We start from the raw sequence: 22,391 nt of genomic DNA on the forward strand, positions 1-22,391 counted from the left end.
AAGGATCAGCCCTTCCCTCCTGACCTGCTGTGGGGCCATGCAAAGTCGGGGCGACCGCAGAGCAGGGTCAGGGCTGGGAGTTGTGACCTGTACCAGTGTTTATTGTGGTCGTGCCACAACATCAGTAACGGAAATCAAGCCTTCTTCATGTGGCATAGACAGAATTTGTGCACGATTTAATCCGAATCTGTGTTTTTTGCTGCGTTCTCTTAAAATATTTGATTTGGGTAATTGACTGTGGTGACTCACATGTAGGAGCAGATTCAAAGAAATCAGCATTCATTTACTTTAATGTGTTTGTCAGCAGCCTGCGGCATTCATGGTCTGATTCATGACGTATCCCTGCAGCAGAGACAATAATTTCTGTAAGAGTGTTGGGGATAGAAAGCTGAAAATTATAATCTTTAACGAGTCCAGCTGAATCTTCCAGTGCATACAAATCAGTGCCCCAATACAGGTCTCCTAACACGAGACAGATGGAAACTGACACTAGTGGCTTTCACTTCTGTCCCTCATGGAGCTCAGCTTAATGCCTCGTCTGTTTCCAGGTCATTAAATATTTCTGCTTCCTATGCACGTTTCCCAAAGCTTTAGGGTAATTAAACCATGGGAGTGGATATCATATAAGGAAGGAATGAACGCACAGTAATGGTGTACTTTTCCATATGACTAAAGGCAAAAATATGCATCCAGCACCAGAGAATAACATCCTGCTTTTAGAGTAGGAAATGCATCATGAAGTGAAGCAGTGACTCTAAACAGGATTTGAGGTAGGTGCTCAATTAAAACATATTATTTCAGTGGAACATTAATTCAGAGGTCCAAAATAGATCTGAAATTAATAAACGGGGATTCTGAGTAAAAACGTGTCTTCTGATAAATTGGGATTCAATGACCAGTCCCAGGCATGGTTAAAGGATGGGAAACTATGCCTTTTCGTTGGCCTAACAAAGCTTATTTGCTGTTGAGCTTAAAAGAAGAAACACGGGGGATAATTCAGTCACAATCTGCAGGTACTTATGAGGTAGAAAGCTTTTTCTGTTTTATAATGGGGACTTAGAAAATGAAGAAGGGAGCTATACAAAGCATTCCTGTGATTTAAACTTAGAACCGGTATAATTTAGTCTGCTCAGAAATTATATTTAACCTGTAAATGGCCACTGGAACAATTTACTGAGAGGATGCAGTGAATTCTTCACTAATTTAAAGCACCTAATCAAGGCAGTATTTCCCACTGCCTAATGAGGGGTTGTTCACTTTCAGGCAGACTAGATGTAAGAATCTCTTGTAGGAACAGAGAGACACCAGAAATACACTATGGGCTCCTCTTCTGAAAATGTGTAGTGCTACACTGATCTCTGGAAAAAGAGTAGAGATTTAATTTCCTAATTATATAGATTTTGGAAGTCATCAGTGTCTGTTTAATAGTAGGGAGAATGTTCTGCTTAGTAGCAGTGGATTTCCATAATCCTCTCCTTATTCACTTAGGGAGACTTTGGAGCTTAAATATGAGATGTTTAAAGAGTATTGTCTTAAACAGTGATATATGCTAGAAGCAGCAGGCTTTGAAATCATTATTCTTTTATGTGGCCATTAGAAGGTTTATTTTAGAATTTGCCATCCTCTAAGAGGAGAAAGCATGCATGTTCCCTGCAGGACCAGTGGAGTGGTACTGGGCTAAATGGCCTCAAGATAAGGCAATTTTTTGTTTTGTTTTTGTTGTTGGTGGTTTTTGGTTGTTTTTTTTTTTTTTTGTCTTTTTGTTGTTTTTGTTTGTTTGTTTGTTTTTTATTTTGGGTTTTGTTAGTTTTTTGTGTCTTTTTCCTTTTTCCTTTTTCCTTTTTCCTTTTTCCTTTTTCCTTTTTCCTTTTTCCTTTTTCCTTTTTCCTTTTTCCTTTTTCCTTTTTCCTTTTTCCTTTTTCCTTTTTCCTTTTTCCTTTTTTTCTTAGAGGTGGCTTTTCCTTTTTTGGATTTGAGGCTGGTCATACATGGTTTGGACTGGCTTGCATTGTGAGTGCATTGTCTCCATTTTCAGGACTATTCTGTCCTTCATTAGCAAAAAATCATTTACAATTTAAAACCAAGTTGTACTTTTAGCTAATAGAGGCATTTGACCACCTGGAAAAATAAATCTCTGACTATGCTCAACACTTTAATCAGAAATATTTTTAAATACACATTTTTCCCTTGTTTCTTAATAGGAGTATTTGCAAGATCTTTGCTGCTTCATCACTGGAAGTTCCAATTAGTTCTTCTGGAGATGGCTGGGAGAGCCTCAAAAAGAGGATTGTGAGGTGGGAGGGGGACCAGGAGAGATGCAGGTGAGGTGTCAGTTTTCAGCAGTGATTTGAGAGATTGCTAATGGCCTTCTTCCTCCACGCTGGAAGAAGCAGGATGAAAAGGTGTAAGGGCTTGTGTTTCTTCTGTGTAATACAGAGAGATCTCCAGGAGTCTAGTGACTGGTTTATTTCCTTCTGCTGCACAAGATGGACCTGTTGTAAGCTTCGTGTTCAGTTGAATTGGAGAAATACCGGTTAATTGTTTTTGCAACATTCCTGCGTTCGTTGTTGTCAGGACTTGATGCTGTCTTGTGTTCTGGGAGGATGATGTCTCAACAAACAATCCTATTGTCACAAATGCATAAATAGTTCAGCAAGAAATGTAACAAAGAGACTCTGATACTACAGAAACAATAAGCAGCAGGGACAATAGAACATCTTGGGAAGAAATGTCTTGTGTTGAGGCAGACATCATCTGGAAAATTAAAGAGTGTTCTGAATAGAGAAATGGCTTTTAAATAGATTTTCTGTGATGCTGCTGCAGGTCTTTGAAGAAGGAAGATCATTGGCTGATGTGTTTTATTAATGTGCCTTGGTGTTTCAGAGAAACATCTGTCTTGCGATTTGACCAAAAATTTGTATAAATTGCTTGATCTGAAAGAGAGTTTTATCTGCACAAATGGTGATACTTGGTCTTTTCCCAGCTCAGTAGCCTCTGGGTCATGATAGTTCTAGACTTGAGTGTTGTCATTCTTCTGATGCTCAATACCTGCATTTTCTACTGGGCAATCAAGGCACTATATTTCAGTGTCTGACAGATTTAGCTGAAGAAAGTCCCACTTTAATTTTCTCTTGTACCCCTGTACTGCAATTGACTCTTTTCATTTCAGGTCTGGCTCATTACATTGTGCCTCTTGAACCCAGTTTTATAACCCAAAGAGAGAAACACATGTATCGTTCCAGTTGTCTCTGCTGTTGGACTGTAACTTCTGGCAGTGATGAACATGTAAACCACCTCGGCCAGTGTTGCAAAATCTGCAAGTGGTCTATGCACTGAAGCCCTTTGTTACTCAGTCTCTTCCTCAGCTTGTACTAATAAAAATAAGTGATTCCATAAGCAATGAGACTACTCAGTCTTGGTCCAGATTTGTTTCAATCTCTTTATTTGTTGTGAGATCACACCAATGCTGTGTTATCTTTTTACATTTCTAGACAGATTTCTGCTTTTCTGTAAATGCTGCTTACACTTTGGTAAGCTTGGTTTTCCTTACCAAAGTGACCCTGCTGGGTCATGCCACCCCTTATTGCTCTAAGGACTAATGATATTGTGTGCCCTAGAGCAGGGGTGTCCAACTCATTTTCACCGGGGGCCATGTCAGCCTTGCAGTTGCCTTCAGAGGGCCAAATGTAATTTTAAGACTGTATGAATTCATAAATAGAAAATAAATACATTTGTACAGTCCTAAACTTACTGGCCTAGAGGATCAGGAGTTGCCACAAGATCAGCTGCTTTCTTGGAGATCCATAAGATGTTGCTCCAGAGCTGCAGCACTGGGATGTTGTCATGTGCCTGCTTGCACATTTGTGTTTGAAAGAACAGCAAAGGCCTGTTGTCTGAAGGCCTCGCTCCCAGCAGTTGCCTTAGTCACCAGCTGCATGATTATATATTGATAAATCTAGGATGATGTCAAAATGGAACTCCGGAGTGAGGTTAAAGTTTAATTAACTAAACCATTGAAGATCAGTTTCAGCCAGACCTCCTGTGTACTAAGGGGTTTTCCTTCTTAAACCCCTGTACCTTAATATCTCTGTGGCTGGGTAAGATCTTACTGGTTAGTGGAGTAACAGTTCTTGTAATCACAAGTATACACCAAATTTGTACAGCATGAAGTATCTTCCCCAAAACCCCAACTCTATACCCTAAATTTCAGGTTGCTTAACATGTATGGAAATTGTAATCCAGTAAAACTTGGCGAAATGCTGAAATTGCTATGGTACATTTATTTTCTGCTGCTATATTTTAAAATTTTATTTCAACTTCAATAAAGTGGTATTGTGTGTTTTGTATCTTATGTTGTTTTTCCTTTCGTCCATCGTCATCTTGCCCACTTCTAAATGAAGGAAAGAACAGAGGTGTTTTGGAATGCTGGGAAGGAGAATCAAAATGTGTGGGCAAATAAGTGGCAGATTCTCTTTTCTTTTGGGTTTAGTTATGTTAGGTAGATAAATCACTAACCGTTACATTTTCTGGCTTGCGTGCCATCATGCGAACCTGGTGGGGAATTAAAGGAGGGCGTTGCTTGCAGGGAACTAGAAATGCTGCACAGAAACGAGCATTTCCTGCCTCTTCTGCTGTAGTAGAATCCACCAGCCATGGCAGCATGAATTCCAGATTTGCAAGAAAGATGCTGTTTTTTGCATGGCTTTAGCTTTGTAGAGAGAATTACTTGATTAAATTCTGTGCCTCTTTCAGGGATAAGAAGAGAAACTGGGAGGATTTAGAGGTGAGCTCTGAATTTCTCGTGTGTATCACTGGCAGAATTCCCTTTCCTCGGGGGGCTTCAGTGTTCTTCAAGGTTCTATTCTAGCTATGTTTTGCTAGACATAGTGTTGTATCCTCAGAAGACAGCTTTTCTAGTCCTTGAATAGCTGATTATTTGCAGAGATCTCTGCATTATCTTAAAGGTGAAAAGATGTTTCTGAGCCTGACCCTCTCTGCAGGCAGAGCTCCAATGGATGTAAGTGAAGAAGGACAGATCATGATGCTTGTGTGTTCTTAAATGAGAGTGTGGAGTATCTTATGTAAAGGAGAAAATAGATGGACAGGGTCCTGTGGCAGAGCAGTGGAAGGGCTCAGCTGGGACATGACTTGCTTATGCTGGGGATGCTTCACCAAAAAATCTGTAGCAGTATAGTCCTTCCAGTAGTGGTTCTGTTGCTTTTAAGGAAGGTTGTTTTAAGAGCACGTTTTACTTTATATGGCAAAAATTCTGGTTTTGCCTCAGCATCCCCTGATTCCTGCCTATGGCACTAAGTTTGCTCAAAAAACGTAAAGCATTTCAGCATGTGATAAGCTAAATTATATTAATTTAATAAAGGGAGTCCCTCTTGAAATTCAGTGGCATGCAGAGGATCAAAGGAGATAATCAGATAGTTTCTTTTGGTGTTTAGTATGTCAGTTCTAGGATACAAAGACATCATGTGGAAGAGAAGCAAAGGAATTCAGGCTGAAAAAGAAAATTGTGATGTCTGAATATACACAATAAAGTCTCTTGTGCCAACATAGACTTATCCAGCATGATTTCTGGGGAGCAATGACTGTAGATACTTTTCTACAATTCACTTTCTGTATGCTTCATCAGGCAAACTACCAGCACAGATGTCTCATGATGTTCTTGGTGTAAAGGGTTGTGTGTGCAGAGTTTTGGTTTAGATTGGATATTAGGAAAAGGGTTGTCAGGCATTGGAACAGGCTACCCAGGGAAGTGGTGAAGTCACCATCTCTGGAGGTGTTTAAAAGGGGTTTAGATAAGGTTCTTAGGGACATGGTTTAGTGCTAGAGTTAGGTTATGGTTGGACTCGATGATCCTGAGGGTCTCTTCCAACCGAAATGATTCTGTGATTCTATGAATGTGTGGATTTACAGTCAGAAGAATGGAAGATGTGGCCATGAGAGTGGCAGGAGGTGGTGCAAGTGGCAGTGTTGCAGCCCTGAATGCCCACAGGAGTTAGGCAACGTGGGGACTTTTTGTTATTCACTGTCTGAATATTCCTCAGGAAGTCCTCTTCCATTCTGTAACAAACCAAATGGTCAAGCAGTTGGAATGTTTGGCAGACGTGATGCTGAATGTGAGTTCATATTGGATGCTCTGCCTGAGAATGGACGGCTACAGGTTGGAAGTCAGACATGCTCTCTATAGCTGGGGTATATACTTGCTGGGGAACCTGGTGAATGATGATTGCTACCTATAGCCTATAACTGATTCTAGGGAGTTTTTTTACATTTGTATCTTTTATTACTAATTTTTTACTGCTGCTAGAAGACAGTGGTTTTCGTGTAGTTCCCATGGCATTTCATGTTGTTTTTGTCAAAGCAGAAGAAACGAGGTTCTACAACAAGCACAGGAGCAGAGGAATAGAAACCTCATTTTTCTTCAGTACCTGGATTCATTATAAGTAGGATTTATAAGTGGGGTGCTTGGTTTTCTGCATCTCATATTTTGCAAATAAATAGGATAAGCCTTTGTTCTTAAAGATATATATATTTTTTTCCATTTGATGTAAGTATGTGTCTTTTCATGCATCAGTACACACCCAGCAATCACCTGCTGAGGCAGAACTTCTACACCTGGAGCAGCTCTAACTGCTTTGCTAACCAGCAAATGCTGCATAGCAAACCAGAAGACATTAGGAATTCTCCAATCTCCTTTTTAAATTTTTTTTTTTAATTACTAATGTGGGTATTGCGGTATTTGATCATATCACACAGTATAAATCCCTGAAGTCAGATTTAATTGATGCATATAAGCTTTTGAAATGGTATATTTTTCTTTCATGGCAAGAGCACAATTATATTGGTATTTTCACAATTCTGTTTCAGATGACAAGAAGCAGATGGTTGCAAATGTTGAGAAACAGCTCGAAGAAGCAAGGGAACTGGTACGTTTTGGCTTTTCGTATGTTAACTGCAAATTCCTAGAGAAAATAATAGGCTCATTAGTGGTAACATTCAAAACACACAATGCCCTAGAATACTTAACAATAATATATTAGAAAATGAAATAATATTTTTTAAATAGTTCTTATTTGAGGTTATGGAATACCCAACTGGAATGTAGCTTTTGTTAATCTTGTGTTAAGTGATTTAAAGTTTGCATTATTACTGTGAGCTATTACAGGCTGCTACAGGCTTTGACTTGTGGATTAGGTCTTTTACTTGAGAAACTGAATTAAATATTTGCACACTTGGACTGTTTATTTTTTTCTTGCAGGACCCATGCACCTCCTTGATTTAGTCTGTCCAATGGTCTTGTAGAACAGGAGATCCTTTTTTCTCTTTTAGCAAGTGAGGCGTAAATACATTTAGGTGTTTGAGGTCAAGGGAGCAGTAGTAGTATGGGTTACTGATCTGAGAAGAGTAAAAATGTTAACCAAGCATTAATTAGTGATCTGCACTGACAGAAGAAAGCAGTATATGTTAAGCAACTGTGACTTCTTTAAAAAATTTGTTCCCATTACAATGTGTCATGTCTTCCATCTGGATGGAATATAAAAGTAAAATTTTGCAAGTATGGGGTAACTGAGCAAAGGGTGTTGGTGACAGCTGTCATTGACTTCTTCCCACATAGCCAATAGTTCCTTGCCTGAAGTTGCTTTTGTTTGTTGCTTGCAAATGAGTTTGGTCTGTCTAGTGTCAGAAATGTAACCTGACTGTTAGAATAGGGAAACAAAATGAGTTCTTCTCGCCTGAAAATTCTTATAATTGAGCAACTCGAACCAATGATTTGGTTACTGACTAAATAGTAATGATTTTGGTATTCTCAGTGAGAAACTTGGTAAGATTACTGTCCCATCTCATAAGGATGTTCTGAAGTTTGAGTAGGGCCTTTCAGGCACTTTCATATTCAAACAGCTGAAAGAAGCTAGAAATCTAGAAATGTTTTTCATCTCCTTCTCACTACAACTTGACATGGCATAAAAGCATTGCCGTATGGGGAAATTGTAGCATGGCTGGTCTGATGAAAAATAATTCAAATTTTGTTTTCTACGCAAAGTAAGATTGGAAGGAGCAGAAATTGAGTTAGTGGCTCACGTCAGAAAAAGATAATCTAAATTTGTATTTATTATAAGATTAAAAAGTAAATCCTGTGTCTGTACTTTTATCCTGATGATCTTCATTTAATGTACTGGCTTTTCTTTCACGCTTTTGTTTCAGATCTTGTTGCTAATGCTGCTAGACAGGTGCTTAATTCAATTATTGGCTTTAAGCAATTACCTCACATGTTTGTGATTAATATCAAGGCTTGGGTTTAAAAATCAATTTGAACAAATCTGCTAATAACAGAACTGATTAAAAAGATCCTCTTTTAAACTAAAGGCTACAGTAGAAAATCAAAATAAACTAAATTTCTTGCTACTGATAGTTTTCATATGTTGGTTTGCTTCATTGTCTTGAGTAGTCAAAGCTGGGTTTAGCTGATTTTGGTTGATTTCCTTCTTGGCTAGGAAATAACACTCTTATATATTATAAATATTATTGTAGAGATAATTTATTTGTATAGACTAACCATTGATTGTTTTAAAACACTGTCTGCTTTATTTGGGTAAAAACACTGATGGAATTGATTTGATCTATGCGCAGAACTGGCAGCAAAACTTTTCAGGCTCCCAGGCTGCATTTTCAGCCAGCACTGAGATCTCTGGAGAGAAATCCTGCTGTTCTGCATCCTATGTAGAGCATCACAATGTTATTTTTACCAGGTTTTTAAGAAAGGTGAATATTGTGATAACGCTTGGGAAGTTCTTTGAGTGTAAAATCTAACATGTGCTAGAAGAGTTGGAATTAGCATTTTTGAGTGAAATTTTGCTTTTAAGAAGAAAAACCTGTCTGTGCATTACTTGCCTTTATGTTTTATGAAGGACACATCACAAAATTACCATGTTGCAAATGCTAGTTTATTCTTACTTAGCTTTTAATTATCTGTTTTTTAACAGATCTCTATTTTAGTTCCAGGACTTTAGAATCAAAGTAAAATAGACAAACTTACAAGTTTCACAAAAATGTTAGCATCTCTCCAGAGCAATTTCCATGTGGAAAGTTCCTGCGGGAGAGGGAGATTTATTTGGGAGTCTCAATGGACATCAGCAGCAGCACTGCCTTACTTTGTTGTACTTTTGAATGGCAATCCCAATGTCTGCAGAGCTCACTGCTGGGAGTGTACTGGGTGGTATCAGGAGCAAACCTACTGGGTTAAACACCTGAGGAGCCTTAAGGATGCGGCCTGGGTTTTGACTGTGGGCACGAGTTGGGTGCCAAAATGCTCAGCTTCACCACAGAGGTGGCAAGTTTGAACATAAGCAGTAACAGAAGTTCTTTGCTTTTTGGTTTTCTGAAGAAAATTTGAGCTTCTACAGGTGTTTTGGTCATGATGACCAAAAAAAAAAGCTGTTAAATGTTGTCAGCCTAAATATGCCTGCATCATCATTGTTTCTTGGACCTTACACCCTCTGATACTGACTGTTTTGAATGAACATTTTGGATTTAATGGACTCTGGTCTGATCTTTGCAGCACATTCTGCATTCACTGGGTGATGGTTTCATTTTTATGTACTAGATAAGAATTGAGGCTTTATCAAAGCATCCCAGCCTTCACATACAACTGTATATATATGAGGGGAGTGTTTTCTCTGTTTATAGAATGTTTGAGATCAAAAATATTGAGATGAGATTGATAAGAAATAAGCCATTAATTCCAGCTATCTGTTTAATTTATAATACCCCTTTGGAAAGTTAAGCCTGAGCCAAAGAACTGGGTAGAACTAGAAATTGCTTTGTATGTTTCAGTTCATTACTGACTATTTAATTAAAGTCTGCTTTACAGTTTATTACTGAATATCATTTTGTATAATCAGAATAGATCAGGCGGAATGACTTCTGAGTATCTGGTAATTCCATTGATTCAATTCAGATGCTTTCCTTATGATATGAAGATGAAATTTCAAAGTCTAAGCAAGCGATTACATAGGAATAAACTGTAGCTGTCCCTTGTGAAGACCCGTAACTAGTAGCTTGGGACCCTAATTGAAAGGCATTTTTGTTCCAATGCCATATTGCTCAACTGAGATCAGCAGGAGGTGAGTAAATAGTGTTCCAGGTGCCTACAGCAACCAAGGAGAGGTATTCTTTTATTGGTTTAGAGTAAGCTGGAAAGATTTTAAAAGGCAGGTAAGCGATTCTTCAGCTGTGCAAAGCAGAATTCCTGAACAGACAGCATCATGTAGTGGAGGCTCTGTGACCCAGTGGGCAGGTAATTAGCAGGCAGCTCAGCCCTGGTTTATAATTCCTTTTGATTTTCTGTACCTCTGAGCCATATTCCTGCATTTCAGGCCCCTTAGTATTCTACATGGCAAGAATAAACAGAAAAAGCTTTTGAAAGATACAATCTACCTCTGATGTTTTAATGCATTCTGCTGTATACAAGTTCTTGAATAGTATTGTTATTAAACCCCCAAATTCAGCTCTTTAATATACCTACAAACAGATTTGGGATGTAGGTTTAGGCAGTCAGTTTAGGCTTTGTAATTCTGCTGAGCAAGCTGTATTTAAAAGAACAAGAATTATTTTATTAAACATAGCGGCTGGTGGTAACTAAAACTTTAAACATGTACATATATATATACGCATATATACATGTGTATATATATATATATATAAACACATATACATGTTTATATATACACTGATACGTGTCTGTGTGTATAAAAACAAATAAAATACTTTTTTCAGCCAAGGGTTTCCAAAACAACACAACTAGATGGAGGCAGCTTTCTTCTGAACTATGTTCATTTGCAGGAAGTTATTTAACCACGGTTTTACTATTTTCTTGTAATTAAATATATGCATCACATTTGGAATTGAAATCCAGAAATGTTTGACTAGAATCATTCCTTCTATGTATTAATATTAATTTTGTCATCTGTGTTAAGATTTTGATAAATTATTTATATCCTGCAGACTAAACAATGTTTTTCTTGATAAGGAAGGAATGCTGCTTAGAATTTGTGAACAATTTAGCTAAATTCATCCTTGCTTTAATTTGCATGATTTGATTTAGGTGTCCCCTCTTTGTTTTCACTTGCTAGCTTGAGCAGATGGAACTTGAAGTTCGAGAGATCCCACCTCAAAGCCGAGGAATGTACAGCAGTCGAATGAGAAGCTACAAGCAAGAAATGGGAAAACTTGAAGCTGATTTTGTGAGTTTTTAACATATTACATAAAGAAGGAATCTATGAGAATTTTTAACAATAATAATGCAGTTATTCAGGCAACTGAGAGGGTATTTTTGACCAGTGTGAGAGATGAGTTCTGCGTGTGTCTTGCTGTATTTATGGACAGATGAAAACCAAACTGGGGAAGGGAAGCTTTTCTTTTTGTAGCAGTCTCACATGAATATTCAAGTTGCTAGCCTTCTTTCCCTTTGCCCTGGATCTGAAGTGTTTCTGTGCCATTAAACGTTGTGAGTGTTCATGCTGTAGGAAAACTAGTCAGCTTTTAATCCTGTTTCTCAAGGAATGATTGGTGGAGCATCAGCATTAATACGCAAGTATAGCCTGAGCGGAAAATAATGGTTCGTTTATGACAGCTTGTAGTAATGTGGGCAGTAACATGAAAAGCAATATAATCTCCAGTACATGGAATTTTTGAATGTAGTTTATCTCTTGTGCACTGCATTTCTTAGTCTCTGTGATTTCTCTTCTGTTGCAGTTAGATTCTTCTTGGCTTTTGTATAAATCCATTATAAATACTACATTTTTTCAAGTAATGGATGCAAACTAACAAGATTTCCTTGTCTAGGGGCTTCTGCTACAGTTATCAGTCCTTTTTTGTGATGAGGATTTGCACTGAATAGATTTACGTAGAGACAAAACTGTTTCCTTTAAAATTCTGAAAAAGTTCAAAGGGATTGCAAAGTGTAGGAAAATGCTATGTTAATTGGCAGCAGCTCAGTTCCTCCAGGGTAGGGAGAAAGAAATAACTGTTGGCAGTATTTTCCATTCACTGGAGAACTGTGAATTTCCTCGAATTGCTGGCAGCAGTTTATTCCTTCAGGGGAGGGGAATCGATGTTTATACCTGCAGCCAGGAAACCCAGCTGACTGTTGCTCTTCTGTGCTTCTGCCAAGTCGAGAAGTGGCACATAAATGTATTAGTTAAAAGATGGTTGCAGTTTTGTAAAGTTTGTGGAATGTTAGGGTAAAAAGACTTGCATCAAAATTTTGAGACAAGCTCCTGCTGTTGTGCTGCTGGAAGCGCGTATGGTCCTACTGGCTCAACAGTGGCTTCCAAGAGAGAATGATTTCTGGACCAGTAGTGAATGCTGTTTGTCTTCTCAGATGTGGGAGAACTCGCTTTCTGCATATGTTTGTTGTTGGCCTATTTCTCTATGTAGGAAGAAGTGGGGAATTGGTACTTCCATATTCTCAGACAATAGGGAATGGGAGAGTTCAGAACCGGACGCTCTGGGAGAGGAGAAATGAGTGTGGGCGGAAGAAATGCATCAGAGCACTAGGAGTTAGGTGATCAAAAGAATGTCAGTTTGTGTTCAGAGTGAAGGAGCAGAAACAGCATGAGAAAGGGGAAGGAACAGATCGTAATAGTGGGAAAATACCAACAGCCCAAAACCCAAGGATGGCATTCAATGTAAGACCAAGGAAAGAAAGTGAAGGATGGAGCAAAGTACTGAAACAGCTATGCTTGGAAAAATCTCAGTTCTATAGAAAATAGTGTTGTTATAACTGTATTTCCTACATAATTCTAGTTTCTAAGTACTAACATTTTTCTAAGTTTGTATGTGAGGCATTAAGAATATTTTTGGATTATTCTCATCAATGGCAACTTATTGGAAACTATATAACAAAATGATTCTGTTGTGAGTTCAAAGAGGGAAGCAGAGGAAGGAAAGGAAATGTTATTTTCACTCCATAAGCTGCAGGACCATTGAAGGTAGGAAGTTGAGAGTATTTGCTGAAATGAAAGTGCGTTTGAGTGTTATGCCTTAATACTGTCCTGAATGAACTGTGATCTGTTTGACTGTAAGCAAAGCCTATAGAGTTTATGTAAGAGCTTTAGCAGGCCTCTAGAGAAAGCAGATCTAAGTACTTCTAAAACAAATTCACTTTTATAGATGAAGGGAAATTCTTAACTGGGAATGATACTGGCAGTTTTAGGTTAGGATCAGCTTACAGATTTGCTGCCTAAAGTTCTTGGCTCTTCGAAACGGCACACAGATGTGAGCTTGCAAAAGTTAAGTGTTATTCTTTATAAATGGAGCTGGAATCTCAGCTGGATCCCAATATATTTGGTTTGGCTTTTCTTCCTGTGTGAAGCAGTGTGCACCGAGGAGAGGACATTTCTCAATCATCTTGAAGTGCGTGTTTCATTTTAAAGAAATGATCTCTGTGAAATAAATTGCAAAGAAATATATACCTCAGTCTGCTTCAATAAGTTCTGTATTTCAAACATGAAGTGAACACAGAACTGGGACTAGTACTTTTCTTTTATATTCATCATAACGAGCATGAGTTTTGATCTTGTGGTTCTTTGCGTGCCTTACAGCATCTTGAAAATCTTCCCTCATCCAAGCAGTTATGGAAAACAGCAGCACAGCAACATACTTATAAGTTAGGAAAAGGAAACATGAAGTATGTGGACTGTCCGTGAGGATGGACAACATCAGGGTTTATTTGTCATGAAATAGCTTATTAGTGAGTGTATTTGATCTTGGGCAATATGTGTAAAAATGCCAAAACTTTGGACCATCACTTTGATATTATTCAGTACATACTGTGGCATCTTTATGAATATTGAATGTTTTTTTCGTATGTACTTTACTATGCCAGGAGTATATTCTGAAAAATAGGAATTTGAGCTTAGCTGAGCTGTACTTTGAAAAGTTACTCCAAATGTCTTGTTCATCACAGACTTTCTAATCAAATAGGAACAAGTTGCAAATGGGAGGATTTATTTCCTCTCATTGCTAAGCCTTGTTATCTTGGGTTGAGCCCATAGTTAGTTATCGGTGCTCCAGAGGTGTGTGTGGAGGCACCAGCATCTCCCCCACGCGTTGTATTGCACGCAGGTAGTTGGTAACCCACTAATTGCATTAAATGATATCTGAGGAGGAAAGGCCACCTTCCTCCATCTTGGCCCTCCCTCTTGGAGTGGAAGAGTGGGAATGAAAAAAAGAATAGCTCAGTTTTCTCATTAAAAGTGCTCAGCGTAGCACTGTGAATACGGATGGCGAAAATTAGCAAAGCAGGCATTGCACCTCAGTGTAAGGCAGGAGTGGTTTCTGATGCCTTAGTGCTGGCCAGTCTTCCAAGGGGAGCAGATGCCTGGGGAGAAACATAAGAATAGGTCAAGGATAAAGTGATACTTCTTTGCAAAAAAGCTGTGTACCCCTCAAAAGGCTGAGTTTCAGGCTTGCTTACTGCATGCGATAAATGTGGCAAAACAAAGTAAAACTGTTTGTTAAACCTTATGTTGTCTTGTTTAACTTGCAGCTGTAAATCTTGGGTTTATGATCTTATTTTCAGTAGTTCGTACCAGTACGGCATGATTATAGCGGGGTGTCGTTGGACGCTGTGGTCCCAAAGCTGTAGCTCTGGGGCTCCTGCACCGACCAGGCTCCTGTGCTGCAGAGACTGTGGTCGTGGCTCTATCTTGTGGCCCGAAGTGGAGTTGCAGACCATGCACTTCGGCTTTCTGGGTTGATTAAGGTCTTGGGACCACCGACTGAAGAGTTCCTGACATTTAAAACAGTCTTCCTGCGAGCAGGTGGTGTTTTTTTCCCTGCACCCACCCATGCACTGTTATGTGGTTTAAGCTTGTAAATATTGTGTTTCCGACTGTTTCAGGTGTAAAATGTCCATGGTGACTGCCCGCATGAAGTTCTGAGTGCCTTATATTTTGTTGCAGTCTTTTAGGCATGTGGACTGTAGGTATCATTTATTTTTTCAAATAAAGCATTTTTTTGTTGATTGTTACATGAAAAGAGCTGGTGATCTTTAAACAGTGGGGATATGCAGTGGTAAAAGGCTTTCAAGATTTTATAAAAATACTTTGACCCGAATCTGTCCCAGTTTGTGTGAAACTGTAGCTATATAAACATAACCACGCATAGTTATCTGCTAGCATTAGTATTCACCCCAAAGGTTCCAAATCAGGGCACCGTAAAAAAAGAAAAAGAGAAAGAAGAAAGTTAGGCATTTTCCTGAAAAACTTACAGCTGAAGTATGAGACAGGAAAAGACAAAAATCCAGTAAGACCATATTACACAGTATTACAAAAATGAGTACTATATAATCAATGCTACAAGTAGAATGGGTGTATTCAACAAGAAAACATAACCATCAAATGGAGGATGAGGCACAGGAACTGTTCCTATTCCGTCATCGCAGCACAGAGGCAAATTTTACAGGTAGCATTTGTTACCAGTTCCAGAGGCAGTACTCGTGCCTTTTAAAGACTCAGAATTGGTACTGGTTTTTGTTATTCTGACCTTCAACTTAAAAGCAAAAAAAAGACTGGTAGAAGCCATAGATATATAGACAGATATATTGTGCAAAACTTGACTAAACGTTTAAACATTTTTGACATTTAACAATAGCTTCAGCTCAGTCAATAGTGAAGATATATATTCACATTTCATATCTCCTACAGGTTCTGTTCAGGATAATTGTTAAAATGGCAACTTCTGTTAAGCTTTAAAAACATTTAAGGAGATAAATGATGGAATGTCATTTGATAAAGCTCACTCTGTGTGGGACTCTGAAGTACGACCTGAGTCCAGAAGCTCACCCGAACAACTGCGTCTGTTATATTCTTGCTGCTTTTTGCCAGTATTGTTATCCTTGTTCAGGTTCAGTCACCTACCTAGGCAAATATTTATATGGCTATAAGCGTAATGAATGATGTTTGTTAAATGACGAGTTAGTGACCTGTTGCTGAATTATTTTGATTTATAAAGCTAAGCATTCTTGCTTGATGGTTACAAAATCATGAACTGTGTGTCGCACAGATGTGTAGATCTTCATAATTGTATCCCAATGACGTTATTAGAAACAGGGAACCCACCATGTGTACGTGTTACATGTGTGCCCTGCCCGGGCAGGCACATGTGCCTGTAGTGAAAACCTGACCTTGTTGGTAAATCTGAAGCTTTTGAAAGCAGGTTAGTTTTTGCTACATGATTAGTACAACTCTTTTTGAACAGGGCTATGAAGGATTTGTTTTAATGCACACGAGATTGAACCGATTTCATTTCAGAAGAAAGAATTTGAAATATCTGACTGTGTACTTTGACAATCTAATTTTGAGAAAACATTTTGTGACCAAACGTTCCTTCACTGTGCCATTTTTATAGATACTGTCACCTTCTTGAGATAAGTAATCAGTCCTCTACACTGTATGCAAACTGCTCTATACAGAGGCCCTGGTTTCTTTCCTCTCTTCCTTTATTATAACATCTGATATGATATTTGTCTGCTTCGCTGCTGCTGAACATTAGGCCAACTTCTTTCCTATAGAGAAAAATTCTGCATTGTCTTTAGTTTGTTTTAACTTGTGTCCCCACCTTCGTGGGTTCGTGGTAGAGGAAGCTGGAGGTATTTGACATTGTGTAGGGACTTTATTTACAATATTGCTATATTTGAATGGGGAAAATGTGATACAGGAAAGAATGTTCCCTTTTTTTTCTTGGTAACATTCAAGGCCTAAAATGGGTTTGTGGTGAACGATTAAGAGGTGGTATAACTTAGATCCCCTGTAGAAAACTTACCCTAATGTATTTACATCTTAAGAATTATTTTATTTTTTGTGTGGAAACGTGGAGAAGGAAGGAAATTTATTTCACTGTGGAATTTACTAGTGATGACATGCTTTTCCTTAGAGTAAAGTGTGAAATATGGGAGTGAACATGCTTAATTTGTAATTAACCTAAGGAGTTATGGTTCTCTTAACTGAGACTACCAAGAAGCCAGACCAATGAAGCACACCTGAGTTTTATAATTCTGTAGGTATTACGTACAAAGAATCCCCCCGTGTTCGACAAGTAAGATGCATCTCGTAACACAGTGTGTGAGGAGAGAATATAATGGGTCAGGGCAACCAAGCAGCAAATTTGTAATGACAATAACATTAATTCCTTAACTAGACTCGTCTCTGAACCGACTTCACCTTGATACTCATAGGAAATTCTGTGTCTCTCCAGAGTTGTTGCTGATCTGTTAACACGTGGGGTAAGACCGGTGAGTGTTGCACCGTGCTGTTTGTTGGTCCTTCAGCAAGTCAGTGGCTGTGGAGGTGATGCACAGGACTTTAAGAAAAACCGTTTTGTGGGGCACTAGACTTGTCAGAGTGATTACAAATGAAGGTGCTCTCGGGAAGTGATTTGGTGAGTCTGATAATTCTCGTGTCGGTCTGGGGGCTGTGAATGAGAGGCACATGGACTCAGGCAGTGCACTGTAAGCATTCGTGCCTCTTTCCTTTCTCCCTTCACACACAGAGTGTTTCTGTATTAAATGAAACTAAAAAGTGGTCTACGGCAGAATAAAATCCTTCTATGAAATATGTTTTAAGGCATGTAATGGAAATCCAGCATGACATCAGCTCTGCCTTTTTCGCTGAACTTGCTTTCTCACCTGGCCGTCGTTAGACGTGTCTGGATGCTGCCCTCATCAGCCTTTCCCAGGCACAGAACTATCATTTCTCTATTTACCATGTAATTTGTTCTTATGTTAAAACTCCTACTTCTCAAAGTGGTAGAATTAAATCTGTGTGCTGTTCTTCCTAGCAGATAGTGGAAGAAGCAATGTCCACTCCAAATCACTTCTAGCCAGCTGGTGAGTAATTTCATATACAGAAGGTGAATGCTGTTTTTTGGGGGGCAGAAGGAGGAAGGCTTTACTGTTTCTCACTTTCTCAGTGATTTCTTATTTTAGTCAAGTGATACTCCCCTACCTGTCATGCAAAAAGAAGCCAGCTGCCATTGTCCTGCTTTTGATAGCAGCTGTAATAAAGGCTCTGCAGTTGGAGCATGAGGTGTGGGATGCAATGATGAATAAAGCAGAACAGAACATGTCTCACTCTCTCTTTGTTGTATTGCTCACACTCATGTATGCAGAAGTTTGATTTGGTTTCTATCGTGAGTTAGAAACATAAAGATTTCCAGAAAAAAACGGCAGACAAGCTGAGCAAAAACCCACATCATTTTAACATGCTTGTGCTTCAGACTAGAGCTGCGCTCTCAAGTTCTTACCCTGTTATCACTCATTTTTCTTCCAGCTAGAGTGAGGCTAATTTGTATTTGACTGCAAATCAGGGAGAGACACGCCACTGATAAAGCAACAGAACAGGGAGAAGGTACCAGTTTGACGCTGGAAGGGTTAGTTACAGCCCTTCTCCTGTTTCTTGGTTGGTTTGGTCGGGGAATGACAGTAGATGGCACTGTTTGTTTGCAAAGCAAGTCCGGGTTTTTTTTCTCCTCCCCCCTTTCCCTCTTTCCCCCCCTGTTTCTTTTTTTCCTTTTTTTGCTTTGGTAGTAACTGAAATTACTGTTTCATGAATAAAATATTTCTGGTGGGATTTGCATTTCTATATTGGATGAAGATACTGTGTTGAATGTTTTATTAACCAGCCCAGTGCAACTGTCAGCCTATTAAAGAGATCCAATGGACCCTGTTTAGCTAAATAAACTCAATAAATCCAATTCGTCAAATTGTGTTCCTGGCTGTTTATTTTGCATTCTTTTGATGTACAGTTTATTTTAAGTTAAAGCCACATAGTTTTAAAAATTAATGTGAAAATAGAATTTAGTGTTTGAAACATGAGGAGACTAATTGCCATGGTCAAAAATAGCTTTTCTTTATGGTGAAGCCGCTGTTTGGTAAATGGTGAAGTTTTTATTGGTGACTGATTAACTGTCCCATGTCAAAAATTAGTTTGGCAAATGGATGGTTAATGGCCTTTTTTTTTTTTGCCTGCTTGCTGGGTTCTGTTGTTTTCATGAAATCCAACTTGAAATATAAGCACTGCTGTTGAAAGTAGCTATTTCTACCCAACTTCAAGAGGTTTGTGCTTCATCTTGATATTTTCCTCAATCAGAATTCAAGGGGAAAATTTTATATGATCGTTACATATGAAATGCTTGTTGAAATTCCGATTGCATCATAGGCAAAAATTAGAGCGGAAAAAACCTCTTTGCGTAACTGAATGTATTGTATGTCTGGTTGTCATACAGCTGTCAAACATTACAAATAGTAGCATTCATTATGTTCTGCTAGTACAAATAATATTACCTTGGGTTTTGCTGAAAACCTTTGCCATAGAATAGTGGGAGACAGGCCATAAATTTATGGTAATGTTATTGGCATAGTAAAAATTATTCTGTGCTAGTTAAAAATTCCTGTAAATGCAAATATATCCTAGATTTGTTAGTAAGTGAAATGAAGAAACATCGATGGATGTGTTCTCTCTTTATTTCTCATGCTTTCCATAGTGCTGCTTTAGTGATGTTATGTGTTAACTTTTGTGTGTTTTATGAGAAATGGAAGTTGTCAAGTATCATGTTTTGCTTAGTTTTATTTTTATAATCTTGGCTCATCCACAAGTGGAATACTGAAATTTAGTGCAATAGAAATGCAGTTCACTTAAATACTGGTTTTGGGTTTTCTCTCAAGGAATCTACTATAACGGATTAAAAAGTCTTTGTGAAGAGCTAATGTGTTAGTATGAATTTAAGATTGTCACAGATTCTTAATGAAAATCAATCAGTTCCTTCCATCTTTTTTCTTACAAATTACAGTTGAATTTAACTGAATCTTTTTTGCCACCTCTCCCCCAAACTCTAACTCAAGAACAAAGTAGATGTTCAGAAAATGTTGGTACTATTTCCTTGTGTAGGTAGACTTTCATTTGTCCTGAAAAATATTAAATTTCGTTAATATTTACAAGTTGCAAATATTTTAAAATGCTGTTTAATAACTAAACTGCCTGTTTTCTCTCTGATAAAACCTTCCCATTTTGTGCTGTAAGCTGGTTCTTTTTAACATACCAGTAGTAAGCAGAGGAGGAATTTATGGTTCTTTAAAACTGGCTAGTGCAGGTGAAAGGAGATGGTCTCTTCTACAGCAGCGCAGGTATCTTGTTTCTGGCTTAAGACCTAGTGAGGAAGAAATATAAAGCAAAAAAATGCAGCTGGAGTTGTATTTTGTATTAGAATGATTCCCCCCCTCACCCCTTTGTAACATTCTTTACTGTGTGAAGCCTATGGAAAAAGTATTAATATCTCCATTCTTTTGTTTGGTAACTTCTAATTTGTATTCTGCAATCATTTAGTATTCAGTCCCAAGTACATTGAGCTTCCCTCAAAGCTGCTGTACAAACCACAACAAAAAGTCGTTTTTGGCCACAAAGTCTCTTTAAACTTGCTGTTGTGACTCAGCTGGGGAGGAAATCCCTGCAAAGGCTGGAGGATCTGTAAGTTGTACTTTTGACAATTTAATGCTTGTATACATTTATAATAAGTGGATCAAATGCAGCACCTCCCTTAGTTTTTATTTGCTTTTTATAAACTGCCTTTGGGGTGCCAGTGCTAGGAAAATAAGCCTTTTCCAATATTTAATAAATACTGCAGAGGGTTCCCTCCTAAAAGAGCTGATCAATGACAATTAGAGTAGAAATATAAAGAACAGATAGTAAAAAGGAATATAGCAGGTGGCTTCTGGGGTCAGCAGTAGAACAGAGTAATTTCTCCTACTATAGTAATGTGTAACAAGTTCTAATGGGTTTAATGAAAAGAAATATTTTTGCTAAGTATTTGTTGCCTGGTGTATAAGGAGAAAGTGGGGAGTGTGTGTGTGGGCTCTGCCTGTTTCCCATTGATTGGCATTTGTGCTCACTTTCTGAACCGCCACAACTTTCCAACATGCCCTTAGTTTGTTTGGGTATTTTTTTATTTTCAGAGAAGTTAAGACTAGAATGAATAAGGGTAGTGTTTGCCAGCTTGCCCTCCTGGTCAGCATGGAAACGTGTTAGGTGGGCTTTTGGAAAACACTGAATTGCAATTGCAGATGTTGTACATGTTCACTAAAGACTTCACGTGTGAATTCTGGCAAGAAAAAGGGTCGTATTGTGTTTGGTGGGTCTTGGCTTGGAACTTAGAAGATGCTCCTGCATTAACGAAGATAGCACCTTCCTTTCCACTGATTCATGAGGAGAAGACCTTGAGCCCTTGTTCAACTGAACCATAACCTTTGCTGGGCTGTGTCACCACCCAGGAAAAAGTGGTATCTAATATTTTATTTAAGAGAGAATAATGATGCTAATATCGAAACAAATTCTCTTATTTCAAAACATGAAAAGTAACTTTCCATAATGATGGTTGGTATTTTGGGACATGTAACTGCAAATATTTTGATACAGGAATCCCTATTTCCAGAGAGCCAAGTGACAGTGAGTATCAACTAAAGAGAACTACACAAGGAACTGAGTTGTTTTGTTGATGTGTCTCTTGTGATTATTTTTTAAATTTGTTTAAGAAATGTAGGTTAATTTCACTATTATGGGCTGCTCTTACAGCAGCTGTGTCTGAAACTACAGGTTTTCATTTGTTATACTTTCTAGCATCCTTAAAAAAAAGACTGAGAATTATTTACCTAGGATTAATGTGGTTGGGAGTAAAACTAAAAATACTAAGACAGGGTCTTAACTATAGTTCTAGGATTTTATTTTAATCAAAAAAATTATGTGTAGTGACTGTGTTTTCATATTGTTTTGTAATTCAATGTTATTAACACCTCGAAGTGACCAGGCGATTTCCTCTTCTTTCTGCCCAGTTTTCAGGAGAAATCAGATTCTGTGGTTCAGCTGTGTAAGCTTCCCACAAAGTTAGTTCAGTCAACTAAATCAAGGTAAAAAGTTACAGAAAGGTCAGGATTAAGTTAGGGGTTGCTAACCTGAATTGCTTTCCCAGCCTTTTTAAGCCCTTAGTGCTCCTTTTGTCTTTTCCACACTTTCTGACATGTTCTCCTCCTGTTAGATCTTTATTTCAGTTGAAGGCACCTGGGCTGCATCTTTCTTCCGACCCACACTTGGAGTCCGTTTCAAATGTGCTACTAAGGTCCCTTTTTCCAGTCATGAGCCACATGTCCAGCACTCGGCGATGCAGATCGGTGGCTCAGCACTTGTGTCCTGTAGAGATCTTGGTTTAAAATGCGGGAATTTTGGAATGAGCATAAGGAAAATTTGCTCCTCTCCCTCCCCATTTTCACTTTTCTTTTTCTGCTTCTCTTTCTGGGACAAACTTGAAAAGTTTTCGCTTCTGTCGAGTAGGAT

General features: G+C 38.4%; 1 protein-coding gene and 1 long non-coding RNA gene across 3 annotated transcripts in view; both read left to right on the top strand.

The window, feature by feature from the left end:
- The window catches only part of VTI1A (vesicle transport through interaction with t-SNAREs 1A), a 266,769-nt gene that overhangs the window by 783 nt on the left and 243,595 nt on the right, over window positions 1-22,391 (top strand). For both annotated transcript variants that reach the window (XM_082054239.1, XM_082054238.1), the window contains exons 2-3: window positions 6,880-6,938; window positions 11,142-11,252. In XM_082054239.1, the coding sequence (XP_081910365.1) occupies window positions 6,880-6,938; window positions 11,142-11,252 (170 nt within the window). The remainder of the gene's footprint in view (window positions 1-6,879; window positions 6,939-11,141; window positions 11,253-22,391) is intronic.
- Window positions 17,289-18,966, top strand: LOC309440537. Its single transcript, XR_014184212.1, has 3 exons — window positions 17,289-17,305; window positions 17,851-17,899; window positions 18,342-18,966. It is a non-coding gene; the product is annotated as an uncharacterized lncRNA (long non-coding RNA).

This window comes from Streptopelia decaocto, assembly GCF_964273445.1.
Source record: "Streptopelia decaocto genome assembly, chromosome: 5".
Classification (NCBI taxonomy): Eukaryota; Metazoa; Chordata; class Aves; order Columbiformes; family Columbidae; genus Streptopelia; species Streptopelia decaocto.